This window comes from Silurus meridionalis, chromosome 1 (genome assembly GCF_014805685.1).
Source record: "Silurus meridionalis isolate SWU-2019-XX chromosome 1, ASM1480568v1, whole genome shotgun sequence".
Taxonomy (NCBI): Eukaryota; Metazoa; Chordata; class Actinopteri; order Siluriformes; family Siluridae; genus Silurus; species Silurus meridionalis.
The window spans coordinates 15,694,633-15,704,355 of NC_060884.1; the positions used below are offsets into that span (position 1 = coordinate 15,694,633).

General features: G+C 37.2%; 1 protein-coding gene across 3 annotated transcripts in view; it reads right to left on the reverse strand.

Moving 5' to 3' along the window:
* Positions 1 to 302: 302 nt before the first annotated feature.
* The window catches only part of LOC124387691 (zinc finger E-box-binding homeobox 2-like), a 25,027-nt gene continuing 15,606 nt past the window's right edge, over positions 303 to 9,723 (reverse strand). For all 3 annotated transcript variants that reach the window (XM_046852310.1, XM_046852230.1, XM_046852396.1), the window contains 7 exons: positions 9,188 to 9,421; positions 7,387 to 7,584; positions 5,918 to 6,135; positions 5,713 to 5,821; positions 3,659 to 5,022; positions 2,914 to 3,097; positions 303 to 1,854 (listed from right to left, as the gene is read on the reverse strand). In XM_046852310.1, the coding sequence (XP_046708266.1) occupies positions 1,289 to 1,854; positions 2,914 to 3,097; positions 3,659 to 5,022; positions 5,713 to 5,821; positions 5,918 to 6,135; positions 7,387 to 7,584; positions 9,188 to 9,421 (2,873 nt within the window). In that variant the 3' untranslated portion in view covers positions 303 to 1,288. The remainder of the gene's footprint in view (positions 1,855 to 2,913; positions 3,098 to 3,658; positions 5,023 to 5,712; positions 5,822 to 5,917; positions 6,136 to 7,386; positions 7,585 to 9,187; positions 9,422 to 9,723) is intronic.

The following is a 9,723-nucleotide window of genomic DNA, read 5'->3' on the forward strand; positions in this document are numbered from 1 at the left end:
TTAATTTATGTACTTATGCAGTTTCGGGACAGCCCAAAGTCTATATCTGACTCAGAATGTAAACAGGGGACCTCACTGCTCATCAGGGGATGAAGATGATTCATTCTGCCAAGTGAGCTTTTTTTAATGTAGGTAGTATATAGTATATGACTAAAAGCCTGAGTTAATTACATACAATATTTAATATTTAAAGACTAGTTTACACTGACCACTGCACTCTATTAAAAGCCTGGGAAATTGAAATGTACAACTTTATTAAACTGTAATAAATGTATACACAAAAAATTATTCTATAACATGGTAAAAAAAAAAAAAAAGATGAACAAATTTCGTATAAAAGCGACACGGATGCAAATTAGACAGATTATTTAAATAGCTTATAAAGATATACATTTGGCAACATGTTGACAGATAAACACGGACTTAGGATAAAGCAGGAACCAAAACTAGGGAAAGAAAAGCACCATTTTCTACTTGGGCAGTTGAATGCTAAAGGTGCAGTGCATCGTTCTGAACCCTTGCATAGTTAAATGGCACAGATTAGCAAACCTCAGTAATGCATATTTCTCACTCTCTGCGGTCTCATGCAACAATGCAGAATGCAACAACGATATGTTTAGTTCACATATGTAACAGGTTTTTCAGAGTTTTACAGCCTACATAGACAATTCGCTATCGACCATTTCTCTTTCATAGACTCAGTCACAGTGGCATGATTCGCAAAATGCATGTTTTTACACAGACAACCTGCCATTAGAGAGTGCAAATACTTTTGGAAATTTTTTAAAAGCTAAAATTGAGCAAAATACATGTTTGTTATAATGCTGATCTTCACAGCACAGTTAAAGATGTCTATCAAACTTTATTTTAAAATAGCTTTACTCTGTAATATAATTATGATGGAGAAAACACGATATGCTCCGATTTCCTTAAGTACAAGGAAACTGCATGTGAAGGCAAAGTGGCATTCATTTCATTTGTGGTAGTTTTTGGGTAAGCTGTAAAGCTTTCTGATGATATCTTTGGTCAAAAAAAAAAAAAAAAAACAGTATTTTATAAGCACCAAATATACAGTCCTGATTTGGGTACCTAGCCCTTGTGCGTGTGTGTCACTGTATGAATATAAACGGTGTGCATGTTTTGCATAGTCGTCTTGAATCAGCATAGCTCCAAAGGCACGTGGTGGACCTTAAGCACTTCAAATAAATTTCTGTACAATACTGTCCTTTTGTTTTTGCACATCTTTGTCAAATTGACTCAATGCTTAAAATATCTCTGTGCAGAAAGTTCATACTGTCTCTTGATTCATGTCTCTTAAGTCCTCGTCATGTTCCACTTTGATCTCGCTATTGTAATAAAGTTTGGTGTCTTTTTCATTTTTCTTCTTGCTATCTTCACTTGACTGTTCCAGGTGTCTACTTCTGCACTCTATCTCCATCCTTCTCTCATGTGCATGATCACTGAGCAAGCCTTCTTCCTCTTCCTCCTCCTCCTCTTCTGGTCTGTATCCTAGTGGAGCCCCATCCATGCTGGAATCACTGAGGAATGTGGCTGTTTCCTCCAGAGGGAGAGAATTGTCTCTTGTCTCAGGATGAAGTTGGGTGTGTGGACTTGTATAGAGAGCCGGGTGGCCCAAAACCTGCTCCTCTCCCTGGGCATCTGGGTCATTGTCCCGACCACAGAAAGCATAGCGGTGGTTCATGTGCTGGGAGTAGGAGCCTGAGTGTGAGAAACGCTTGCCACATTTATCACATTGATAGGGCTTTTCTCCAGAGTGAAGCCGGCTGTGCTCAATCAGGTGGTGCTTGTGTTTAAATGCTTTCTTACAGATCTGGCACTCGTGTGGCCGCTTTCCTAAACAAAACACAGAAAATAGAACAATGAGCTTCACGGCTCCTGTATTTTTACACGTTTATATTCTCAAATCTGATTAGTCAGAATGTGTTGTGGTGCCCACAGGTTTAAGTTTTATGATTTTTCTTATATTATTGAATTATTTTATTTAATAGATTATATTTTACATCAAAGATACTATACTCTACTATATTCTTTTTTATCATGATTTTTATTGTAGAGCTAATTCATAGGACGTTTGACTATGACTCAAATCAAAACTGTAATTGTTAATTTAATGACATTTCTTGTGAGGAAAATCTCTTTTTTCTCTTTTTTTTTATTGGGAAGAGTCTCCAGATGTTTCCAATGCACAAAATATGTGACACATTAGGACTTTGTAGTTTAAATGCAATATAACAAGTCAAATTTGTTTTTGTATTTGACTATGAGAAAGAGAGGAAACTGGTTATAACCTATAATAACCTAAGAAAAACATTTCCCAAAATCAGTGTCAATTTAAATAGACAAAAATGATGGTTTTATTTTTTTTACATTTTAAAGATTGTTTTAAATGTTGCTGTTGGCAGTTTGCTGTAATATAACTATAAATTTATTGATTTAAATTAATTCAATTAAATAATCATTTTGAGGCGTCCCCACCTTAATAGATACTCCCTGATTAAAGCAGACTGTGTTCTATTTTCCTTACATAATAATGCACACCAATATCTTTTATATAGTTTGTCAACTAATACATTTTTTAAATAAATTGTTATAGGTCTAAAGATTATATTAGGTACAATTATGAAAAAAAAAAATAACATGAGCAAATTCAAGATTGTATTGCATTGTGTACATCCTGTCACTCCGGCACGGCATTTCTGCCGAGGTTTACACAAATATAACACAACTGTGAGTGGTATAAGTGAATTTGGCTTTGCTGTTTAATTAATAAAACCCCCAAAGTAATGTTACATTTAAACAATTTTCCTAGAAGCAAACATGCAACCACAAACCTAAGTCATGTTTTGCTGATGTAAAGCGCAACAGCATTATACCGAGCTGTGGCGTCAGTACCTGTGTGTTCATATTTATGGCGCAGCAAAGAGCTGCTCTTCTGGAAGCTTTTGTCACAGATGTCGCAAGCGTATAATCCTTCTTCTGTCTTCCTGAGTCTTTTTCTCCCAGGACCGTGGTCTCCATCTAGCCCCTCCTCCATCAGAGCGAGATAGTCCAGACTTCCTCGAGTTCTGGCATCACCCTTAAAGACAAACATCCATGATGTTAACTGGGGATTTGGGAAAGTAGTGAATAATGCAGCCCCCGGATTGATAATAACAGAAATACTTAAATATATTTTGTGAAGTAATTTTATGAGTATGAAATTTGAAAATGTGTAACTGTGTGTAAACAAGCTTGCATTTTCTGTGCCCTTTATGCAGTTGGGGCTGGAATTCCCCTCTGAGTAATATGCTTGTTTACAGCACAAATGGGGGAAAGAAATGTATCGAGTGCAACCTACAAGAACCTAAGAGCCAGCAAATAAAGGCCTGTTATGATCCTTTAGGTAGCACTAAAGATAGTTCTTAAGTTTATGATGTACATTTGAATAAGAGACCCTGAGTTGAAATGAAAGTTGCGAATTGCTTATATTGTTAAAAGATGAGGAAGGGGCTGTGGGTGGGTTTCGGTATAGGTTTTAATACAGGCTTTAATAAGATTTTGCAAATATCATTACATTATAGGCTAGCTAAAACTGTTTTCTCCAGAAAGGAAATATTATTTGTGGCTACATGATGCTTGTGGTTGAGCATGTCCTCACCATGACATTTATCTCCTGATGCATTCTTTTCAGCATATTCTCAGACTCTGCCTCCATCATATATGCTATGGGGGAGAGAAACCCAGGGCTGGGTGCTGGAGGTGTTAAAGGAAGTGATGTCTGGCCATTACGCCCCATTGCTGCAAGACCACTTGACATAATTGGATTAAAAAAGGAGTAGTTGCTGAAAACTGCACTTCCATATAAAGGTCTGTAGGCTGTGCCTAATTCGTGATGGGACAGTGGGCTCAACCTTCTTGCTAAATGTTCCACATCCCTGTGGTCCGTCCGTGGTGAGCTGCCGCTGCAGTCCGATCCAGGCTCAGAGCCTTTACGTGCTTTGGGAATAGAGAGGTCTAGGGGCTCACTCTGAGAACCCTCTGATCTGGGCGATGGTCTGTGTTGAAGAAGCTGGCATGGTGATATGACTGTTGGAGAGCTGAAGCCTGGACGTCGGCGCTCTTGTAGTGACGGCGAAATTGGGCTTATGACGCTTGAGTTTCCAGGGCTGTCTGTCTTTCTGCCTGGCCAATACGCATGTGCAGGTTCTGAGCGGAAGTGCAAAGGTGACTGCACTGGCACAAGGAGCTGCTGTGGAAGCGAATGCCAGGATGCCCGTTGTGGAGACGAGAGCTCTCTGGTCATTCCATTAGGGGTGGTAGGAGTTTTCTGTGTGTCATAAAGATTCTGGGAGACACTTGAGAAGTTAAGTGGGGAACCATCTTTGATGAGGTGTATCTGTGCAGTGTCCTGCTCATCCTTTCCTTTGCATAAATATCTTTCGTGCTGCTTTAGAACTACTTCATTTGGAAACAGCTGGAAACAACGCTGACAAGAGACCGCACCGATAAGCCCATCATTTTTTTTACCCTCTCTACTTTCAGTCTTGCCTTCGTCTTCTTTGTCTTGCTTGCTTCCTTGTTGTTCATCTTTCACCACTTCTTTTCTGAGCATTTCCTGCAGGAGCTGTTCAAATTTGCCATCAGAATGAAGAAAGGGCAAAAATGTAGTCCCTTTAAACATCCCCATCCTCATGGCTGCAACAGAATCCCATGGTCTACTTAGGTCTGAAGCTCTGAAAGGAGAACTGATAGATTCTGGTCCCTGATTGGCTAATTGTTCTGTGAAGCAAGGATTCAGTGAAGCATATGGTGAGCTCTTTCCTCTGTTACCGTTCCTGATACCAACTGAAGGGGGTGACGTTGGGGAGGGGAAGAGGTAGGCAGGGTGAGAGTGGCCATTGAAGTATGCGCCGTTCCCTAATCCACCCCCGCTGAGACACTTTTTGCTGCTCAGGTGCGAGCTGTAGGAGCCTGAGTGACTGAAACGTTTCTTACAGTTGGAGCACTCGTAGGGCTTCTCACCTAAAATGACAAAACAACATTTACTACAGATGGCAGAACAGATAGGAACAATACAGCAATTCCATATGGTTGTTCATGGGTGGTTTATAAATGCTCCAGATACCATTGATTTGCATCGTGCTATAATGACGTTCATAACAAGTCAAATACGTTAGCATTATGATTATTTCCTATTCAACCACTCCAGACGTTAAACAAACACGTAATATATGAGTCACATTTTATAGGTTATGGTGCTACACACAAAGCGACAGTGACACAGTGTCGGCAAGTGAGGTATGGAACGTTATATTACAAAAGAAATAAAATAAAGCTAAACCTACTTTTCCCCTAATACATATTACATAATATATTGTTTTAATCATATTAATTGTAAAGGTCATAAAGGTATTTTATTTCCTAAGCGTATTATTGTTATTAATATTGCCCAATGGCTGATGGTTGCACTTAAATAATTTAATAACAAAAAGACAAAACACCATCACTTCTTCTGCTTTCTGGAATTCAAACAAAATGCATGAGCACTCCACAGTTATAAATTTAATTAATAAATCATCTGGGCTTTTGTTAACAAAAATATTGCATTTTACTAGATAATGTAACAGGATTTGGCATGCATTTTAATGAAGATTTATTTATTTATTTACTTATTTGGTGGTTATGTGAATTAATAAAAAACTTTTTTCTTACCACTATGAATACGTAGATGCTCTTTAAGATGATGTTTGTATTTAAAAGCTTTTCCACACTCTGTACACTTAAATTTCCGGTTTTCCATGTTGGGTTCAGACACAGAATTCTGCAAAGCAGAACACTGTGATCAGCCTTTACAATATATTAGGTTTTTATGTTGTAGTGTAATGTTAAAGCCATGTATCACAGCATGAGCTTGCACCTTCTCTTTAACCTGGGTGTGTAGTGCCATGTGCCGCTCCATCTGTGCCCTGTACGGAGTGCTGTAACCACAGAGTGGACACAAACTGTGCCCCCCCTCCCTCTCCTGGCACATCTTCATGTGTTCTTTGAGATAGCTGCCCCGTTGGTATGACTGCTGGCAAAATGGACACACCTGCATTTCTTTCCCTGTAAGATCGGGGCTCCCAGGGTCTGTATCTGTCAATCAGGAAGAGAACCCTTCTATTTTTAGTTATATGAATTATTGCTAATTGTTTGTGTTTCTATAAACATATAGATTAGGGCATATAAATATAATTAAAAGCCTTCATTTATTTATTCGACAAAATATATAAATTACCAAAGCATCAATTAACATAAAACCTAAAGCCACTTTTCTTAAAATGTTTTCATTATCACATCAGATGTAACTGTATATTTCATACACGTATAAAATATTAATATTAAAATTGTAAAACAAAATGATTTATAAATAACTAACTTTCTGTTCCTTTTTTCTTGTTTATAATTCATTTTAGCCTGCATGCAAATTTTCAGTTTGTTTTTTTCTCATGTTGCTTGACTTTTACTGACAATTAAGTTCTTTCTTCCTAATCAGTTTCTCATTTTCCACTTCATGACCTTTGATTCTTGCAAACTGTTGTGTCCTGATTTGACCTGACCTTTTCACACAATATGTATTTGCTTACATTTGGCCAAGCTAAGCATCTGCTAAGTCAGACTAAACAACAACAACAACAAAATCACAATTTGTATTTGCTATACACTAGCAATATACTTCCCACCAGAACCAAAATTTACCCACAATTCCTATAAATAAATTATAAAAGAATGTTCCTGTGTCTATCCATTGCCCTGAACAGGAATGAATGTAAATAAAGACTATTAACTACCATATCTCGATTTTCCCCTGCAGCATTATCTCCAGTAATCTCATATGTTTGGTCTTGAAGTAGAGAACTAACACATTGTGGTCAGATATACCAACATACCGATGTCTATTATGGAATATGTTTCTTCAGCTTAACACAAGCATAATTATTGTATAGTAGGTTAAGAGAAGTATGATGTTGGTGTATATTTGAAGAAAATTCTAGTGTGCATTTATTTTTAAATGCAGCAATATGTGCATGAAAATATTAAATTTTAGAAACTCAGGTAATTTATTTGAAAGATTAATGTTATTCCCTTTTACACAAATATTTTGAGTTGAAATTAATGTACATTTCTTTGTCTTAAAGTTATAAGTGACTTGTATCAGTAAAACATTTCAGTGAAAAATATGCAGAAAATATTGTTCGAATTGAAATGTTTGCCCTGTGATGCATTTAAATTTTAGCAGTGATTCTCCTGAAACCTTTGAGCTAATTTTTTTGGTGTTGTCATATTTTGGTTCTAGCACAAAAATATTTCCAAATCCTAACCTCCATCAGCCTTACAATCATATACCTTTTCCCTCAGGTGACTCCTGAATGCTTGGTGACAAGGTAGACGGCGTATCGTTCCGCTTGCCCACTGTGTGGTAGGAAGTGATAGCGCCGTTGTGTTGCTGGTTGTGTCGCGTGTCAGGAAGGTGGGACACTTTTCTCAGCTGCATGAGTAAGTCATAGCGAGTCCAGTCCTCCATTACATTGGCATCTTTTTGTGCTGAAGGAACAGAGGCAGAGCGGTGTTGGTGGCTGGTGTTAAATAATCTTCGGGTGTTAGTCTCGCTGTTTAATGTTGCAATTACTTCAGAAAAAAAGGTTCTGGTAATTCTGAACATGCATTGTGTATTACTGTGGCTATAATAATAACTGTGATAATAACCCCCAAATACACACACACATTTTATATATATATATATATATATATATATATATATATATATATATATATATATATATATAGTACATACAATTATGCATACAGAATATAAACATCTAGCAAATCACACTTAAATATTTCACATGTACATCTGCATTTTATGTTTTTCTCCAACATTCATCATTTTCCAACTTGAGTTTCATTTTTCACTTTAGTTTTCACATTCCTTAATTTTTGCAGGGAGCGCATGCTCTTATTGTTTACAGAAATAAAAATCATATATTTATTCTCATGAAGTCTCATGTTCACAAGTCAGATTTATAGAGGATCGCATAGTAAAATGCACCTTTAATTTTCACATAATTCCATATAACATGCATAATCGTACGTGAAAATGATTTTAGAACCATAGAAAATAAGAGAATCGGGGGTATGTTTGGATGGGATGTTCCTATTCTTTGAATCAAAAAATAAAAATAAAAAAAAACGCTTGTCGTGGTAATTTAAAGGCCTCTGTAATGGGAATGATGAGAGCTGAAATGAGGAAAATGTTTCTGAGATTCTCCCACGAGACCAATAAGAGCCAGAGAGCCAAAAAAAACCTATCAAATAACAATATAAAAAAGAAAGCGAGGACAAATGCCAGCACTGCGCAGTGACTTTGAGGAGGATTTTTCAAATGTTTGCAGATGTTGGCATCATGTTTCCATGTTTCTTTACTGCGGCCAGAAAAGAGGCAGAGCACCTAACTGCTGCACGGACTCGCTTTTTATGCGCAAGAGAGACAAAGCGAGTGTGCAATGACTATTTCTACATGAGCTGCATAAATCTTTAATCGCAATGAATATAAAAGGAAAGCTGCAGTTACTTACTTTTGACTTTGGAATAGGAACGTCATCTAGTTTGACATGAAAAGCCCTTTGTCATGCCTGATGTGATGACTTTTTGAAAATAACCTTTGATACTGCTGTGTTATCTTAATGCAAGCAAGAAGTTTCAATTTCCGTCCACAGCTTGGTTATTTATCATCTCTAATATCTCGTAGGTGTTGGAAATTGCTGAAGTCAGGCAACTGGTTTGGAGTCACAACCTACTGCAATGATTGTAATCAGGCTTAAGACATCATAACTAAACATAGTACGCAGCTGTAAGCATATAGCCAGAAGAAAAATAATTCCTATCATGTAAATAAATGTTAAATCATTCAGTATTCATTGCAGTTGGATTCACACTGTCAGGTAAGATAACTTTATTGCTGACAGATGTTAGAAACTAAAGTCTGATTCTAGATTCATATATTAAGCAGAGGCCTGTTTATCGTTTGATATTTGATGTACTTTTTGGTCTCATTTTCTAAACCTGGTCACTACCTGCCTGCATAATTAAAAGTCTTAAGGAGTTTTGATCTCTGAACACATCTGGGCATGTAATCAGAGATACTTACTGTATGCATTGCTCTCTGTCTCTCCGGTGGTACTTGGCAGGGTTGTGTTCTCAGTCTCGTCCCAGTGCTCCAGCGAGGGGCTCAGACTGGGAGCGCGAGTGGAGCGAGCAGGACTTCCAGCCTCGGTGCCCTCGCTGGGTGTCAGACTCATCTTATCTTGTTCATTTCTTTCATCCTGCACATCCGTCCCCCATGCACACCCCTCATCCTCTCCCTCAGATCCCAGAGAGCACTCTGCAAAGATAGATGGTAGAGAGAGAGAGAGAGAGAGAGAGAGAGAAAGAAACAGAGAGAGAGAGAGAAACAGAGAGCGAGAATTTATATCAAGAAAATATTGTATTTATCTTTTTTGACAATGATGAATTTTTTGTTCCTTGTAATATGTTATATTGTGCATATGCAAATACAGAAAATGATACAACTATAGATAAAATATGTTATATTTAAAAAAAAAAAAAAGTGTTAGTGAATTTTTTTTTTTATTATTGTATAGATTTTTAACCAATCATTAATAATTTATATTAATTTATGGCCAC